The 19,431-nt window shown below is 38.9% G+C and overlaps 1 protein-coding gene across 5 annotated transcripts in view; it reads left to right on the top strand.

Annotated features, from left to right (window-relative positions):
* Nucleotides 1-2,355: 2,355 nt before the first annotated feature.
* The window catches only part of KATNAL1 (katanin catalytic subunit A1 like 1), a 78,755-nt gene continuing 61,679 nt past the window's right edge, over nucleotides 2,356-19,431 (top strand). For 2 of the 5 annotated variants that reach the window (XM_068526816.1, XM_068526812.1), the window contains exons 1-2: nucleotides 2,356-2,707; nucleotides 18,385-18,557. In XM_068526816.1, coding sequence (XP_068382917.1) covers nucleotides 2,647-2,707; nucleotides 18,385-18,557 — 234 coding nt within the window. In that variant the 5' untranslated portion in view covers nucleotides 2,356-2,646. Of the gene's footprint in view, nucleotides 2,708-2,970; nucleotides 3,066-3,167; nucleotides 3,241-3,740; nucleotides 3,800-18,384; nucleotides 18,558-19,431 lie in introns of those variants that run through there. The other 3 variants (XM_068526813.1, XM_068526814.1, XM_068526815.1) reach the window with 3 other exon arrangements.

Here is a 19,431-nt window from a genome sequence, read left to right as displayed (position 1 = left end):
CTTCAGTGGCTCGTGGTCTTCCTGTGCGTGACTGCCCTCCTTCAGCTTCCTGCAAAGCAGCTGTTTCCTTTCGCCGCTGTCATCTGCTCTCCTCAAGGGGCTTGTCCCGCTGCATGGAGGCTCTGGGATCCCAACTTCAGAAAACAAGGAGGGTTATGCGTTGGGACCTTGCGTTTGGAGACCTCTTCACGGTTGTAGGCTGCACTGCGACCCCGGCCAGCTGCTTTGCAAATGCAAGTGACTGTGAACACAGGACGCCAGGTGAAGGATCAGTGGATCAGGTGAACCTGTCACCCTGACTAAACATGTGTTCAGCGGGGAGCTGATCAGTATCATCTTCCCCAGGGGTAAAGGAGAGTCTATTTATAGCCTTAAAATTTATGCACAGTTGTGACCAAATTGCTAGAGGTGACAGGTCCGGGTGTTGCTTCTGTGATTGCTTCATACTCAGGTTTTGTTCTGGATTTTCCTGTTTGAATGCTGTCATTTCTTCTGCACAATATAAGCTGTGATCACGAAGACTTTGGTTTCTTTTCTTTCTCTTGGACATCAGATTCTAGCTACTATCAACTGCTTCCTCACTTATACTAAATAGTTTTCATAATTGAATCCACTCTGTAGGTAGCCTAAACACGTCATGTGCAAAAGCTGCTTACTTACTGAGTAACTATACTGTGGGCTGAATCAAATAGAATATACAGAAATATTCTGGGGTGAAGACAATTATTTTAATAGCCGGCATTACAGTTTCTCTTGGCAAGGCACTTTTTTGTGTGTAGGAAAATACTTTGATAAACAATTTAGGAATGGAAGGTGACCCTAAGTATAGATTCGGAGACAGAGATAAGTAAAAGTACTATATAAGGAGAGAAAAGAGGAGGGGAGGGATGGGACCACAGAGATGATGGAGAGTGGGAAGCTGCGGTTCATACTTAAAGAGGATGGGGGTCGGTGGATACCAAGGCCGCTGGGATACTGAAGGACTTTTAAGAGCAGGGAATTATAATTTTAGGTTATTTGCATCTTTCACTCAGAACACTGGTTGCTCCAAACCTTCAGAAGAGTCTGCTATACGAACAACCAAAGAGTCTGCTTTCCACATCGTGTGTCAGCAGGAGAAAAAAGCGTTGCAGGAGGTGAGATGTGAGTCAGTCTAACTGTTTAGAGAAAACAAGAGCTCAGAGCCAGAAGTGACCCTGAAATTGTAAGCCCTCAAGGAATATGCAGTCTTGGAGAGAACGCTGGCCTTCCACAAAATCTCTATGGACAAGGTGACCCCGACTGAAAACTGATGACACACAGCAGCTTGCTATTTTCAATCATAAATTCTCGAGAGGCTTTTATTACTAGAAAATGACAGGGTCAGTAATGCCTGCCTCCTTTCTCCTCCATTTACTTAAATCTGTAGGCCTCATTTTCCTCACCTGCATATTCTGGAAATTGGACCTAGAATATGTCTGTGGTCTCAATTAGAGTCTACAGCTCTAATAATAATAGCTGCTACTTTAATGTTCTTTTTTTGAGGTAAATTTACCTACAGTGAAATGTACAAATCTCAAGTGTAGCATTTCATGAGTTCTGACAAACGCATATACCCTTGGAACCCAAATCTAAGCAAGATATAGAGCTTTTCTATCACTACAGAAAAATTCCCTCTTCAGTCAAACCACACCCTCACCTCCAGCAGCCCACCCTTCTGGCTCTTATCACGATGGATCAAAGGACTAATACTTGAAAGTTACTGTTGAATGCCAGGCTTTGTTTTAGAATGCTTCATCAGCATCAGTGCTTTTATTTCTCACGAGCACTGCGAAATGGCTCTTCTTATCTCCATTTTGCAGATTAAAACGTTGAGCATCAGACCAATTAAGTTGCCCCTGGTTATCAGCCAGCCACCCAGTGTAGCGGCGGGACGTGAACGAAGAAGTGGGTTTTAGACTCACGGCATCTCTGAGACGGGTCATGGCCAGCCCACATAACGATTATTTAAGAAATATTATAGATCAATGTTCAAGTGAAATCAATGCCATTTAACAAATTCTCAAGCCTCCCGAATAATCCTAAAGGCCGCATGCATTACACTTTACTAAATGATTCGTTTCTATCCTACACAGAAAACGGCAGAAAGGAGGTGTGAGAGGTTGCAAATTCGGTTTTACTGGTGCAAAAACCCAAAAGAGGTGGCTTAGGTTCCAAACATGCCTCGAGGCAGGCTCCGCGGGGATGCCGGGATAGGCGGAGAGGGAAGGGCTGGACCAGCGACCTTTAAGGAGCCTGGCGCCGCTCCTTCCTCTGACGCCACAGGCATCCTCTCAGAATAGAGCAGGCTCGCCGCGCTCGCCGAGAGAACGGACACGCGTCCTGCCACGGGGATTGGACGCTGCCGCGCAGGGCTCATCGGCAGCACTGGAGTTCAATTCGTCACCCATCCCCCTCCATGCCACCGTCTCCCTCCGCTCCTAGGCGCACCCTAGTGCCTCCCTGCCCCGGCATCTGGGTGGGTTCCCAGGCTCCTCCCCAGAGCTGACTTCGAGCCCCACGCCCTACAGGCCCACGGCTGCCATGGCAACCGTACGCCGCCGCCGCCGCCGCCGCCGCCTCTACACGCACGTCGCGAACTAACGGACTCCGCGGCGGCGGCGGCCTATGCCCCACCCCAACCCCGCCTGGACCGCAGCAAAACGGTCGGTCGACCTGCGGCACCTAGGTAATGAATCCGAAGGAGACGGGCGCCAGCTACAGAGCCGGTGGTGGGGTATCCGGCTTGACAGCCCCACCCCTGCTCCCGCCGCGGGCGCGGCGGGGGAGGCAGTGCGTGCCGTGCGGGACGGGGAAGAGCCGCGGGCGCGCATGGCATGATGGGGATTGTAGTTCAGCGTCTCCTTGGGCTCGCGGCCTTGGCGGGGCGGCCTGGACGGGAGAACTACAAAGCCCGGCGTCCCCGACAGCTGGGAGAGACCGATAAACTGAGCCGAGCGGGGAGAGACAATCTTTCTCTTTGTGTTGAGGGGGGCTCTGGGGTGGTCGCGGAATTGGGTTCTGAGCGCTGGGAAGGGGAAGTGGAGGTGAGACTCGCGCTTTCCGCCCCGCCATTTGGCCCGCCCCGGTTGCAGCACTGGCCCCACCCCGGCCCGGCCACCGCCCCGCGTAGTCTCTGGGAGGAGCGGCCGCCCAGGCTGCAGGGCCTCGGGCCTTCGGCGCCTCTCCCCCCCCCAGGTTGCTGCCTCTCGGTGCAGAACCGTATGTATCGCACACGTTTGATGGGAGACCCGAAAAACTATATTTTAACAGGCGTTTCTCCTTTTCCCTGATTCCCTCCTTTATTTCTAGGTATTTGATCAGATTTGTTCTGAAGTAGGAGGTGTTTGCATTAATTAAACCCATTGATTAATAATTACTCAAAGGGCATTAATGTTTAAAGGTTAAGTGTAGAAGTAGAGAAAAGATACCATGCTGTTATATGGTAGTATCTGATATTTTTACCGTTTTGCATTTTGCATTTTATTTATTGAGGGTCAAGATCCACCCCCGCCTACTAGCCTGAACACTGCCTACACATATTTTGATTCTGTTTGAAACCTTAGTTCAACTTTAAATAACTAACGTTTCTGAAATACAGACTTGTCTTTTTATTTCATTTTTTTTAGCAGTGGGTAGTAATTATTTTCTTTTTTATAACATTTTTCAGAATTTCTCAGGACCATTTTTCAGAATGAAAAGCGCCATGTTCTTTCTTTCTTTCTTTTTTTTAATGCTCTGGAATACATCTTAGCACCTGAAGTTTGCTCAGGCCCTGGCGGTAAGGAAGCTGACACAGATTTAGAAAACCTGCCTTGTCTACCCTTTAACATTTTTCGACAGGTAGAATACCATCGTAGAAATTTGGCATTTTACAGTGGTATGTTGGAAAATTATTGATGTATTGTGGACTTATTTTGTGTGTGTATGTTTTAAAAACAAGAAAACAACATAAGGCCACTATAAAATTCCTTTTATTTCCATTAAATGAAGTTGGGCTCTGTAAACTATACTTAAAGTAGCAGTTTCATAGGAGGAGATAAAAAGTAGGTTTAGTAAGACCACTAGAAAAAAATCAAGACCTTATGGTATACAGTATAAGGATTTGAAATATCTTATTTATTCATTCAAGATTTGTTTATTCATTCGTTCAAGATTTGTTAAGGACCTATTATGTGCCAGGCAATATATGCCAGGTGGTGGGAATTAAGAGATGATAGAATATAGTCTGTGTCCTGCGTGGGCACACATTCGTGTCATCACAGTAGTGTGGGAGAGAGGTGCAAGTTGCTGTGAGCCTCGCGTGGGAATACGTGGTAATATCACAGTGACGTGTATTGAATACTTACTCTGTGGGAGGTACTCTTTGGCGTATTTTGCATGCAGCCCCTTATTTAATCCTCACAGCAATCCTGTGAAGTCGCTGCTGTTATCTAGAGATGAGGAAGCAGCCTTAGAGACCTTGCCCAAAGTCATAGATGATAAGGTGTGAACCTGGGATTTCATCCCAAGTGGGTCTAACTCATCTCAGTCAGGATCTCAACCACTGATGCCGTTTTCCACACCCTTTGGAAGAAAGAGCCTGACTCTGTCTAGGGAGATTAGGAGAAGCCTCCAGAACGATGTGACATTTGACTTGTGTTAGGAAAGTTGCTTAAGCTTTTACTGGAGAGAGGCTGAGGAAAGTCATTCTAGGCAAATGGCATAACAAAAGCAAAGGAAAAATTGGAGTGCTTTGTGTTTGCGGAACCCTAGGTCATTCTGATGACTAAATCCCAGAATACTTGCAATGTAGTGGGAGAGACCAGATCTCGAAGTACTTGGTACCATGACAAAGCGTTTAGAATTTTTCCTCAACATGGGGTGACTGTTGAAGAATTTCTGATGGAGTAGTGCCATTTATTGGGTTTGTATTTTAGAAAGACCTCCGGCTCCAGTGTGGAGAATGGATCCAGGAGAGTGATGATAGGAAAACCAGTTTTAGGGGAAAAAAAACCAAAAATGTCCAGTAAGGAAATGAAAAGAGCCTAAAGTAAGCAGTCGGAGTTACGGGAAGAGATGGATTGCAGGAGTATTTAAGAGGTAAAATTGATATGACTTAATAAGAGTTTGGACGTTGGGGGCTAGAAAGATTTGGAATCCTAAGACGAATGATTCTTAGTTTTCTGGCTAGGGTGACTGATGGGATAGTGAAACCACAGATTGAGATGAGGAGGAACAGGTTTTTATCGGGGCAAAAGATAAGGATAAATCAATTTACTTTTGCGTATTTGTTCCAGGTTCCTGTAGGATATTCAGGTAAGGAGGCATTTGTATCCGGAGTTCAGGACAGAGCTCAGAGGTAGAGGTTTACGTGTAGTTAAGTAGTTATAGGAGAGCACGGACCAGCTCACATAGGAGGAATGTGTAGCTATGAAAAAAGAAGAGGTTTGGCTATGGAACTCTTGGGAAACAGCAGCATTTACAGGGGGGTTGAGTTTCTGGGGAGAGGGGGGTGTATTTGAAAGGAAGCGGGAGCCACAGTTGAGGCTGAGAGGTCAGGAGGCAGAGAGCAATGAGAAGAACCACAGAGAGCTTCACAACAGATGACGAAGGAGAGGAAAGTAGGAAGCAGGGAGGGAGTGGTCCAGGTGCCTCGGAGAGGGCGAGTAAGGCAAAGGTTGAAATGTGTCCAGTGGATTTAGTGACTGCATATCATTTCCAAACTCTGCAAAAATGAAGAAGAGGAATCTGGGCATAGGCTACTTGAAAAAAGTTTCCGTATTAATACATATACAAAAGAAAACAGAATGATGAGCCCCATGTAGCCATCACCTAGCTTGGAGAATGAACACATGACCAATTTTGTTTCATCTATAATCTCTGCCCGCAGTTGGATTATTTTATTTATTTCTCTTTTAATTAATTAATTTTTATTTTTGACTGCGTTGGGTGTTCGTTGCTGCGTGTGGGCTTTCTCTAGTTGAGGCGAGCAGGGGATTACTCTTCGTTGTGGTGCACGGGCTTCTCATTGCGGTGGCTTCTCTTGTTGCGGAGCACGGGCTCTAGGCGCGCGGGCTTCAGTAGTTGTGGCTCGCAGGCTCTAGAGCGAAGGCTCAGTAGTTGTGGCGCACGGGCTTAGTTGCTCCGCGGCATGTGGGATCTTCCCGGACCAGGGATCGAAGGGTGTCCCCTGCATTGGTAGGCAGATTCTTAACCACTGTGCCACCAGGGAAGTCCCATGTATTATTTTTAAGCTAGACTCAGATATCGTATCTTTTTATCTGTAATTATTTCAGTATGTATCTTTGAAAGTTAAGGATTCTTTAAAAAAAAAAAAAGAACTGTAATATTACCTACTGAAAAAATTCAACAGTACTTCCTTAACATAAAATTTCCAGTCACACTTCTTTTTAAAGAAGCTTGACTGTGAAGAAAAAGAGTTGAGGCAAACTAAAAGAGGTTTGTAGGTTGTTTTTTTTAAAAAAGATTGATGACAAGCTATTAAGGAAAGAGCCAACAAAGAGGAAATGTGTGACAATGTAGGCGACGAGGAGCGAGGAGAGAGCTGATCGAGGTCCCTGAGAAAGTAGGGAAGGATGGGGCGAGCAGGGTGGAAGAATTAGGCTAGAATGAATTTGGTACGTTTCCTAAGCAGCAGCTAAGTGCTAGCTGTGTTACTAGGCAGGATGCTAGCGTTGATAGGAGGGGAGACGCTCTGAAAAAGGAAGAGATGCGAATAGATACAGGTGTTTATAGGTTGGGTGGTAAAAGGTGAGAGTTCAAAGCTTATGGCCCCTAAGAGGTGGAGAGAAGTAAAGGTCAATTGATGAGAGATGAGATTGGGGTTAGGAAAGGAGAATAGTGGAGATTTGAAATAGCCACTATGGAAGGGGACCTGAGCTAGGACAAGTAAGAATTGTTTCATTGATTAGATGACAGCAAAACACCAGGCGGTGTAAATTTTTTTTTCCTTAAAATTTGTTTGGTTTACTAAGGGAAAGCTTAAAATATTGAGGAAACCAATATGCTAATGTGTTCCTGAAGAGAAGAGAATTCAGGCCAAGAACTTAATGATTGGACCATTCCTCAGTAACTTTAGATTTATTCATTTAAACTGATAATTGCTGTCTATTTGTATAAATATCACACTAAAACTAGAAAGGCCCTGACAGAGCTTTTGGATCAAAACTTTATTTTCTCAACATGCACAGTGATATTCTTTTACAGAGAACATTTCTCCAAGGATCATTTCCTGAGTGTGGTGCAGTGGGAGGGGTCAGATAGATCCGTTGTCCACTTCTGGAACTACAGCTTATTTTCCATGTGATCGTGCGCATGTTTCCCAACCTGCGCCCCACTCGAAAAAGATGTTAATACTATCTATAAGATTTTTGGGAAAATTAGACAGTTTAACGGAGGTGAACCTGAAGTGCTCTATGACCAAAGGCCTTTCTCTTCCCCTTCTCCCCCTTCCTTACCAACAACATGGCAGGATTGTCAGTTCTCTTTGACAAAAGGCCATGTTCTGTGACTTTACTTGACCATATTAAGCAGGCAGATCAGGTAGTAGTTACATTACAAAATGGTAATTTGATCTATATAAAAAGATTCATCAATTATTCTTTTAAATGAAGCTTCCTTAAGTGCTATAAAATGTTATTTTATATAGACTGTTAATAGTAACAATGTCTTTGCCTTAGTTTCGTCTTCAAAGAAACAGGGGGTTCCAGTACAAGTTTTGAGATCCCAACAGCTCCAAAATTCTTTGATTCTCTGACTCATCTCATTTTTGGACTGATCCATATTATGATTTCAGTAATATTTGAGCATCTATTTGTAAATGAAAATTTGTATATGTTTTAATGTACTCAGCATTATTTTAAACATTTTCTCTCCTCGATAATTGTAATACAAATGGTAGACCTAGTGAAACTATGCCTTAGAATACCTAGTAAAAATCAGGCATATACAGGCATTTGCTAGATAAATTTAAGGTGTAGATTGAGAATAGTTAAAAAAAAAAAATGCAGTAATTTTCCAAGGTGCATTGTTTAATCTCCAGTAGATGTCTAGAAAGCCATTTTTATCACACTGCTTGATGTGGAGTAAGCATTCAGTAAATGTTCTTACTGTTGTTTTCATGCTTAAAGGGTATTTATGCACTTAAGATAAAATTTATAATTTAAGCTGCCATATTGAGACAGTGGCAGATGATAAACATTTTCTGTCTTTTTTAATGTTTTAACAACGCCAGTGGAATTTAGTACATGGGCAGAAATTATTGTAATGGTTACTTCTGAGAAACATTTAAGCTGTTCGAATTCTCTATCTAGATTCTCTCGTGTTGCTCAGACAGTTATTTTCTGTTTCTCAAGTATTTGTGAAGTGAGCTCAGGTGAGGAAACAAATGAAAAAGCTTCATTGCTACAGATATTTTCGTCTTATCTCTGGGTATATGATTAAGTCATAGTCTCCATTATTCATGGCAAGCTACAGTCCTTGAGAATATAACCCCACATAAAGAGATGGGAGGTATCATGACTTTCAAAGTTAACTATTTTGGTGACTAGTATTCATATAGTAGGTTAATTTATTGCTATTAAGACACACTTCAAGATGCAGTAATTTGAGAAGTTGTGGTTATATGTTTGTTTGATTGCTTGTATTTATAGCAGTCATTGCATGAAATAAACTGGAATTTGGTGATTTGGATAAACGTTAAAAAAATACGTGGAGCCTGGACATTGGTTGAATTCAGTGTGGTACAAAATGCTGAAAATTAAACTCAATTTGTTGTTTTGCTACCACTATTCTAACTAGTGTTATTTTGTCCACATTGCTATGGTTGAGGCTGCTTCAGTGTTTCTAGAATAAATACCTACTTTCAGGAATTTACAGCTTGTGGTAGGAAAAGGAGCAATGTGAGAGAAATACAGAAGTGTAAGAATAAAAATAGTTTAACGCAGACTTTTTTCTTAAGCCTCACATGTATTATAACTGAATTGGATAGATATCACTCACATTAAAAATTAGTTTGAAAACAATGTTTTCTTTCCTATTTAAAAACCATTACTGTGGAGACAAAAGAATTATAAATACCATGTTTTAATTTAAAAAAGAATTATTAGTGACATCCTAAGCAATTTTGGGTTTTGAAAATAAACTAGTTATTAGTTTCCCCAAATGTATGTCTTAGTCTTGGTGTAAGATAAAAATCCAGGTATGTTGGGGGAGAAAGCTGTGTGTGCGCGTGTGTGCGTGCACGCGTGTGCGTGTGTTTTGTGCAGGATGGTGGGGGGAAGGGTGTGGTTGGAGGTGCAGCTGGAGGGAGAGCTTGGAACCAGGGGTTTATTTGTTATGTTTAGATCTGAGTCATGAAGGAGACAAGTCATAATTATCTAGAACCAAGTGAAGCAATGTTTTTTTCCTCTTGGTCTGAGCATGAACTTGCGCTGAGCTCTTCTTTTCATTCTGAGAATAGAACTCTCCTTGAAGATACACTTGGATCGTTCTGTGTAGGGCAGCATGACTGGATCAGTTCAGTAGTAAATGTTGCAAGAAGATGCTGATTCATTTTTGAATACATGATAAAATTATACCTCAGTAAGAGAAGTATTGTCAAGTGTGCGACATTGCCAAAATATTTCATGCCTCCTTTACATGTAACCTGACCGTTTAAAAGTCCTAGAAACTCTTCTAATTTAAACTAAAGGAGATTTTAAAAAACCCTCTTATACTTCAAGATTATGGTTAAAAGTAATTAAAGTTGTGGTATAGCTTCTAGGGATTTATAATGAAAACTGGATCCGTTGATTTACTGTTATTTTTGGGGAAAAATTAGCTGCTCCAAACCTCTGTTTTAACGTTGAGTGTGGAGTAAAATAGTTTACGTTGATTCAGTGTCCTCATACGCTAGGAATGATGCTAATGTATTATCACACTTAATTTTTACAATAACCTTATGGTGAGAAATATTATTCTCCCTCTTTTATAGATGTAGAAGTGAGAAATTACATGATTTGCCTGAGGTCACAACAGAAAATTTGTGGTGCCTGGATCCCTACCCAGGTTTTTCTGTCTGAAATTTTTCTGTTGCCTTCACACTTGAAGAGTTTAGCTTGGTATGCAATTCTAGGTTGGCAGCTCCCACCCCCAGCACATGCAAGGTACTGTTCTGCTGCCTCCAGGCTTCCAGCGTTCTTTTTGAAAAGTGAGCTGTCAATATATTATTTTTCCTTTGTTGATAATATATCATTTCTCTCTATTGCTTTTAGTTTCTTCAGTTTTACTACACTCTCTCTAGATGTGGATCTATTTTTATTTATTTTGAAACAGAGAGTTACTGTCTTCTATAGATTTTGGAAATTTTTTAGCCATTATATATTGGGTATTGCTCTCTCCTTTTTTCCTTCTAAAATTCATAGTAGACATATGATGGATCATATCTTTCTGCTCTCTGCATTTCTTATCTTTGCTTACTTATTCTATCTCTATATACTGCATTCTGGGCAGTTTCTATAGCTCTGTGTTCTGGTTTGTTGAGTCCCCTTTCATCTGTGCCTAATCTGCTATTTTCTCAGTCCACTGAGTTTTTCATTTCAGTGACTATATTTTTTAATGCCGGAAGTTCTTTTTGATTCTTTTTCACATGTGCCTATTCATTTTTAAATGACCCTATGTTTTTAGATGTACTTATTTTATAGTAACTATTAGATTATCAAGTGCTTTTGATAGTAGCATGGATTCAGCTATATGTTGTAGCCTTTGACTCACCCTCATGATGGATTGTATTTCTTGTACCTTGAAATTTTGGATGTAACCTCAGTGGAAATACTGTGAAGCCTTGGTCAAGGATGTATCCTGTACTTTTGTGTTTATTTCTGTGAAGTGCCATATGGAGAACTGGTGAATGAAAACACAAATTTGATATATCCATATAATGAGATACTACTCAGCAATAAAAGCGTTAAATTACTGATATATGAACAGCATGGTTGAATCCCAAAAGTATTATTCTAAATGAAAGAAGTCAGACACCAGAATATATACTGTATCATTCTACTTATGTCACATTCCAGAAAAGACAAATCTTTAGTGATTAGTGAACAGAAGAATGTATGCAGTTGTATACATTTTTCAAAAGAAATCAAATTGTACTCTTAAAATTAGTGAATTTCATTGCATAAAAATTATACCTCAGTAAAGCTTATTTTTAAAAAAACAGGCACAACTCAATGGTAACGGAAGTCAGAATAGTAATTGCCCTAGAGGAGAAGTACTAACTGTGAGGAGACCTGGATCCCATGGGGTATGGAAATGTTCCGTATCTTGATGTGGGTGTTACCTGGGTGTAACCAATGTTAAAATTCACTGAAGACTTGTGGACCTCTACGTTATATACTTCAATAGTAAAATGCAAAAGGAGGAAAATACTCTAGAGAGGGGTTAGAATATAAAGTTGAGAAAATCTCGAAAAAGTAGAGCAAAAGGACAAAGAGATGGAAAATAGGAGAGAAAAGGTAAGAAAATTAGAGGACCAACCTAGAAAGTCCAATAGCTAAATAAACGGTGTTTTAGAAAGAGAGAAAAAATGGAAAGAAATCATCAGTGAACTAGTTGAGCAGTTTTCCTAAAATTGAAAGATATTAATTTCTAGATTGAAAGAATCCCAGATAGACCCATATCAAAGCATATCATCAACAGTTTTAGAAAACTTGGTCCAAAAAAATCCTACAAATTTTCAGAAGGGGGAAAAGACAGATGATATATAAGGAATCAGGAATTTGAATGACTTCCGTTTCCTCAACTTAATCGTGAACCTTAGAAGGTAATAGAGCAATGCCTTTAAATTTTTGAAGGAAAATTATTTGCAAGTGAGCATTCAATAGCCAGCCAAACTATTGCTGAAGTATGAGGGTAGAATAAAGGAGTTTTCAGACATGCACGATCTCAGAAACTTTACCCCCCATCTATGGAAAATGTGTTCCGTAAAGGTAAGGGAGTAAAACCAGAAAGAAAGGCACGTGATAGGCAAACAAATGATTCAAAATAGAAGAGACAAAGGGACTCCCCAAGATGAACTGAGATACCAAGTTGAACAGCCTTGGAGGGTAGATGGAGTGTCTTCCTCCAGAGCAAAGTTTAGGCTTCCTTACAGCCTTGAAAGAAAGATATTATCTTCATTTGGAACAAAGGGTAGGCATGCATGGTGTTCAATATAATAGATTTGGGTTCCCTAAACTTAGGATTCTTCTCCTGTAATGCAGGCTCCTGCATATGCTGATATCACTTGGCCCATTATGTGTTGCCCTGTGGGAACTGGGGTTTGGGGGAACCAGTGCAAAAAACCTCAACAATCTTAGGTTGTTGGATTGTCTTCTGGAAGTTTTGTAGTTTTTACTCTTACATTTAGGTCAGTCATTCATTTTGAGTTAATTTTTATGATGTGAGGTAAGAGTTGAGATTCAGTTTTTTTTTCCCCCCCCATGTGGATATCTAGTTGTTTCAGCACCCTTTTTTGGAAAAAACCTTTTTTTCGTTGACTTGCCTTGTCAACTTTGTCAAAAATTAATTTGCCATATATGTATGGATCTTTCTGGACTCTGTAATTTGTTCCATTGGTCTGTGTGTCTGTCTTTATGCCAGTCCCACACTGTCTTGATTCCTGTAATTTTATAATAAATCTTGGACTCAATATAAGTTGTCCTGCTTTACTATTTTTTGAAATTGTTTTGACTATTTTATGTCCTTTGTATTTCCATCTAAGTTTTAGAATCAGCTTGTAGATTTTTACAAGAAAGGCTGCTGGGATTTTGATTGGGATTTCATTGAGTCTGTGGCTCACTTTCCACGGAATTGACATCTTACCATTATTGAGAGTTTCAATTCATAAATGCATGTGCACATACACATGCACGTATGTATTTCCATTAACTTAGGTCATCTTTACTTTCTCAGTGTCCAGATCTTGCATATGTTTTGTTAAATTTATCCCTTAAATATTTAATATTTTCGAATGATTTCATTGTTTTGATTTGAGTTTTCAATTGTTTATTGTTAATATATAGAAATACAACTGATTTTTGAATATGGACCTTGTATCCTGAAGCTTTACAAAACTAACTTATTAGTTCTAGTAGTTATTATAGATTCCCTAGGATTTTCTCCATTAACAATGATGTTGTATGTGAATAAAAGCAGTTTTACTTCTTCTTTTCTAATCTTTATCCCTTTTATTTTTTTCTTGGCTAGTTGCACTGGTTAGAACCTCTAGTTCTAACGTTGAATAGAAGGGGTGAGAGGAAATATACTGGCCTTGTTCTTTCTTGATCTTGGGAGAGAGCATTCAGTTTTTTCACAGTAAATGTGACGTTAGCTGCAGGTATTTCATAGATCCTCTTTACTAGGTTGAGGAAATTCTATTTTCAGTTTGCTGAGAGCTCTTACCATTAATGGTGTTGAATTTTGTCCAGTACTTTTTCTGCATCTACTCAGATGATCATATGTTTCATTTCTAGTCTCTTAAAATTATATTGATTGGTTTTTTAATAGAAACCACCTTGAATTTTTGGTATAAACCCCACTTGGTCATAATGTGTTATCCTTTTTATATACTGGATTTGATTAGCTAAAATTTAAATATTTTTGTATCCGTGTTCCTGAGGGATACTGGTAGGTAAATTTCTTTTCTTATAATGTCTGGTTTTGGTATCAGGGTAAAGCTGGCCTTAAAATATGAGTTGGAGGTTTTTCCACCTCTTCCTTTTTCTGCGAGAGTTTGTTTGGAATTGGTTTATTTTTTCCCTGAGTACTTGAGAGAATTCACTTGTGAAACCTCTTGGATTTGGAGTGTTTTGGGTTTTTTTTTTGTTTTGTTTTGTTTTTTGGTGGAAAGATTTTAAATTACAAATTGAATTTCATTGATTGACAGAGGACTATTCAGATTAATTACTCTGTTTCTTCTTGAGAAATAGCTTTGGTATGTTGTGACTTTCATAGAATTTGTCCATTTCATTAAGCCCTCTTTTGCCTTTTAATAGCTCTAAAGTTTGTAGTGATAACCCCTTCATCATTTCTGATTTTGATAATTTGTGTTTTCTCTCTCCCTTTCTTGGTCAGTAATACTAGAGGTTTAGTCATTTTTAATGATCTTGCCAAAGAACCAGCTTTGGGCTACATAGAAATTTCTTTCTTTTTTTCCTTCTGTTCTATTTTATTGATTTTTGCTCTTAACCTTATTATGTTCTTCCTTCTACTTCTTTTGGGTTAGTATGTGTTTATTTTCCTAGATTCTTAAGACAAGCTGAAAGCAGGAGTTGGCAAACTATAGTCTGGGGGCCAAATTCAGTCTGCTCCTTATTTTTGTATGGCCCATGAACTAAGAATGTTATTTTCATTTTTTTTTAATGGTTAAAGAAGTCAAAAGAAGAATAGTGTTCTGTGACATGAAAATAAATGAATTCAGATATCAGTGTCTGTAAATAAAGTTTTATTGGAACACAACCACACTCATTTGTTTACATATTGTTTATGGCTACTTTTGTGCAGAGTTCAGTAGTTGGAGTAGAGACTTTGTGATGTTCTCATTGCTTTGCATTGCTGCTTGCTGTGCACTATAATCACAGTGTTTCATGTGCCCTGCATATCACTGTACTGTGACATTTTACTTCATTTATTGTCAGCGGATTCCCATCATGTCAAAACAAGAAAGGATGAGAAAAATGGACCTGACATATTTATGCTTTTGAAGCACAGTGGAGTGTAGAATATTGAACTACATGACAAAGCATTGTGATTATTATGCAATGACACTATAGCTGTGCTAAAGACATACAATTTACACTGACATTACCAGACTAATCATTCGTCATGGTATTCCCAATTCATAGGAAAGCAGTGGTTAGAAAACTTAGAAAACTTAAAAAGGAATATCTTTTTAAGCAGAATTTCTTCACAAAATTAAAAAACGAAAATCAGGCTGCACCCAGAGTAAGTTTCTGAGTGTCTCATTTGTTGGCCAAACAAGGAAGTCATTTACCGATGGTAATTTAAGTAAATCTTGTTTGACTGTAGCAGCCAAAGAAATGTGTCTGGAGAAAATAAACTTGCTTGTGACTATTAGCCTTCTGGTGAGAACAGTTGCTAGAAGAGTTGAGGACATCAATAATCAATTAAAAAAAAAAAGGCAAATGACTCTGAGTGGTTTTCCTTGGCTCTTGATGAATTGACAGATGTTACCAAAACAGCTTAAGTGTTTGAGAAGTCAATGCTGAGTTTGAAGTTACTGAAAAATTACATTTAATGAATAGTGTTTGTGGAATAGCTACAGACAGGAATACTTACAAGAAGTTGAGAAAACACGAATTCTGTACAACCTGAAGTAGAATCTGTTAAGATGTGTTGACACTCGGGGTGGCCGAAAATATGTGTAGAACAGAAAAAGGCTTAGGTGAACAAATTTACAAAGCTGTGAAAATGTAGCATGGTTAAAGTTGTTGGCTCGTCACTGTTTTTTAAAAATTTATTTATTTCTTATTTTATTTATTTTTGGCTGTGTTGGGTCTTCGTTGCTGCGCACGGGCTTTCTCTAGTTGCGGTGAGCAGGGGCTACTCTTCGTTGCGGCGCACGGGCTTCTCATTGCGGTGGCTTCTCTTGTTGCGGAGCACGGGCTGTAGGTGCACGGGCTTCAGTAGTTGCAGCACGCTGGCTCAGTAGTTGTGGCTCGCGGGCTCTAGAGTGCAGGCTCAGTAGTTGTGGCGCACAGGCTTAGTTGCTCTGTGCCATGTGGGATCTTCCCGGACCAGGGCTCGAACCCGTGTCCCCTGCATTGGCAGGTGGATTCTTAACCACTGTGCCACCAGGGAAGCCCTTCACTGTTTTTTTTTTTTTTTTTATCAGCAGGTGTTTTGCAGAGAATATTTGAATCTCTCATGTAGTAAGGAACCATTAGTGTCTTAAGACTCGAGTGTTGCTCTTGAGGACTTAGCCATTCTCAGTTCCATGAATTTTTGTCAGAAATAGACTTGCCCCTACCACACAGCAGTTTGGTGGCTTGTAGTGGTAAAGTTCTATTGTAATCGTTTGAGCTAAGGGCTGATTTGAAATTTTTCTGAATGAGAGGAACTGCTCTCACCCACTATTACTGAACACTGAATGGCTTTGGAAATCAGTTTGGCTGCAGACTTGATAATGTTCCTTTATGAATCAACTGAAAATTACAGGACCAAACAGTGCTTATATGCAAAACTAAAAGTTATTTCAATGCCAACTAATGTTTGAATCACAAGTAATACCAAGCTATTTTATATAGCTTTCCTTGCTGTCAAAAGTTAAAGCAAAGAAGTGAGATCTCCATTCCCACCCAGATTTTCAGTATATTTTTTTGAGCTCAAACTACTTTGATGCAAGTGGAAAGGAAATTTCCATATTATGAAATCCATTTAAGTGTGTAATTGAGATACTTCCACTTACCCTTCAATTGGAAGTGATTAACATGCAATGTAATGACATGCTAAAAGACATATCAAGAGAAGAATAAAATCTTTAAATGCTTTCCAGACAGTGACTATGCTGGATGAAATCATATGCTTGTGATTTGATATCATTATGTGACAGTACCTATCTGGGTAAAAAGATACTTTTAAACATGAAATGCATAAGTCTTATTAAAGAGCAGCATTAACATATGAACATTTGCAATTGATTTTGATGATAGGGAACAGTAACTCTGAATCCGAACTACAGGAAATATCCCCCTACAGAAGAGTTCCATTCTTATTAGTAGACCTGTTCTGCAAAAAGTTGTACTCAACTATTACTACTATAATATTTTGAATTTTGTCAATAAAAATTGTGGACATTTTTGTCTCATTATATAAGTACTTACATAATATCCTCGATTTTGCCCATTGCCCCTCAAAGCTAAAAATATTTACTCTCTGGCCCTTTCCAGAAAAAGTTTGCTGACCCCTGCTTTACATCGAGATATTTTCAGTCTGCATATTTGTGTGCCTGTACATATTAGCAGAATTAATGCTTTTGTCTCACAATGACTAATTTGAAGAACTGTTCTAATTTGAAGAGGAGGCTTTCCGTGGTTGTCCTATTTTCTGTGGGTAGATCTACTGAATGTTGAAATTTCTTACTGTGTAAAAGTAGTGTACTATTTGTTGCAGTGTGAGTCTCAAGTAACATAGATGCTGCCTTCAAGGAACCTATGCCTGGAGAAGGGGCAAATAATATGCCAAAACACATAAAGGAAACAGTTTTATTCTCAAAAAGGTACTGGAGTCAGCTGAAATGACTAGAACTAGAGGCGGTTAATTTTGAGGAAGAGTTTTTGAGCCCCTTAAGAATAGATAAGAAGTAGAGAGGAAGAGCCAAGCTACCCACGTCAAAATTTAATTCCCTCAGGAAGGCATGGAGGAATATTTTGATTTTTCTCTACCAAGTGTATTCATTGGTTTACTGTTCCAGGAAGTAAGAGTAGGTCAATTTGGACTCTTTCCCAAGATGTCATTCTCCTGTATCTCTGGACTTCCTAATCTTTGTAGTTTTCGGTGGAAAGCAACTTTGCTTAGAAGCCTTGGATGATCTTGGGAGACTTTAGAGAAGCCTGGAAGAAAAGCCAGAATTACTGGGCTGGAGGGCTTTGGTGGAAACCAGAGGTTCAGATGATATTTTTTCCTAGCATCTTACAGGAGGGGAAAGATTAACGATAGTTATTGGCACAGACAAAAAGCTACAAATGACAAGGTCATAGAAGATTACAAGATGAGGAGCAAAAAGAGCTCAGGTAGTTTAATTCACAGGTTTTTGCTTAGATTTAAATTGTATGGAACAATTAAATGTATATAAATGATGCATGGACAACTATAGGCTGTTCTTTTAAAATGTGTTCCTTAAGTCAAAAAGTTCCCTAACTTTTTGTTCTTGGGGCCAAATAGTTTTAGTGAGAAATAGTTTCTGCAGTTTTAATTGATGTCATTGGAAAATGTGCGATATTCATATATTTATTTTTACATTGTCAAGAATAAGTTGACTAAAATAAAGCAAGTTCATCTTTACTATTATTGCAGCTTATAGTAGTTATAAATGAGCAAGGAGAACTAGTGTCTAATTTATGTACCTGTAACATAAACCGATAGTTCAGAGCTGTGTAATTTGTCTCCTTATTATCTTTTTGTGTGTTCTTTTGTGATCTCCTTTGTATTTCCAAAATTGGGAATTTTGTTCAGTATTATAAGATGCATTCAGATAACCTCAAAGAATGAGAGAACCATTTTGCCTTTCAAAGTAGTTTTAAGCAGATCTTTTAAATCATAATAAGAAATGCTTTAAAGTCAGTACTGAAAACTTAATACGAAGTCATATTTTATGTTTAGGTCTCCGAAAGATGAATTTGGCTGAGATTTGTGACAATGCAAAGAAAGGAAGAGAATATGCACTTCTTGGAAATTATGACTCATCAATGGTATATTACCAGGGGGTGATACAGCAGATTCAGAGACATTGCCAGTCAATCAGAGACCCAGCTGTCAAAGGCAAATGGCAGCAGGTAAGATCATGTTCAAGTATTCAGTGAATGAGGGCAGTGGTCTGTTACACTTGAAAGATAAGAGTTAGAAAATTAGTTTGAGATTTTGTAAATAGCTCTCATTTGTCTGAATACTGAAATATATTTAAAATGTACTCTGAATAATTTTCTGTCTTTCCCAGTTAATATTTTATATACTTTCGATAGTATATTTTATGAGACATATTTTGAAGATATTTAATTCAAATTGAATCTACTTTTAATTCTTTTTCCTGATCAGTTGACTAATTTTGTATGATTACAAATTCTTGAAGTAAGGTATTTCTACTTGCCTTTTCCCCTTTCATTTTACACGTAATTTTGACGCATTTCATAAAACTTTTCCTTTAAGAAGATTTCCTCTTCTTATGAAGGACTCCTTACAAGTACAAAGGAGTCAGTAATCTAATAAGAAACACTAATATATTTGCTGTGCCTCTTGACTATACAACTTGGTTATATAATATTACAGTTAATAAAAACTTGGATTAGAATTTCCCCACTTAATCTTAAAATTTAAAATCCTTTTAAAATTAAAAGTACAAAGTCAGGCATTTCTTTGAAGTTTCATTTATGTGCTAATGCCTTTCAAGTGTTTCTTTTAAGTTTTCCACTGGTCAGAAATTGATGTTTTACTAAGTTTTCAGGGTAAATTTGGCTTATTTTCCAACTTAAGTGTTAACCAAGTTATGTTGAGTGAGAACAATACACTCGCTTTAACTCAAGTTGAAATTTTTAGTTGTGTTCTATCCTGCATCCTAGCCCCAGGCAAGAGTTGTTTATTAATCTAGCATGGAAATATTTTTGACCTGTTCTTAATTGTGTTAAATAGTGACCATTTCTGTTCTGGTGCTTC

Source organism: Eschrichtius robustus, chromosome 18 (genome assembly GCF_028021215.1).
Source record: "Eschrichtius robustus isolate mEscRob2 chromosome 18, mEscRob2.pri, whole genome shotgun sequence".
Lineage (NCBI taxonomy): Eukaryota > Metazoa > Chordata > Mammalia > Artiodactyla > Eschrichtiidae > Eschrichtius > Eschrichtius robustus.
This window is presented reverse-complemented; position numbering and strand designations above follow the sequence as displayed.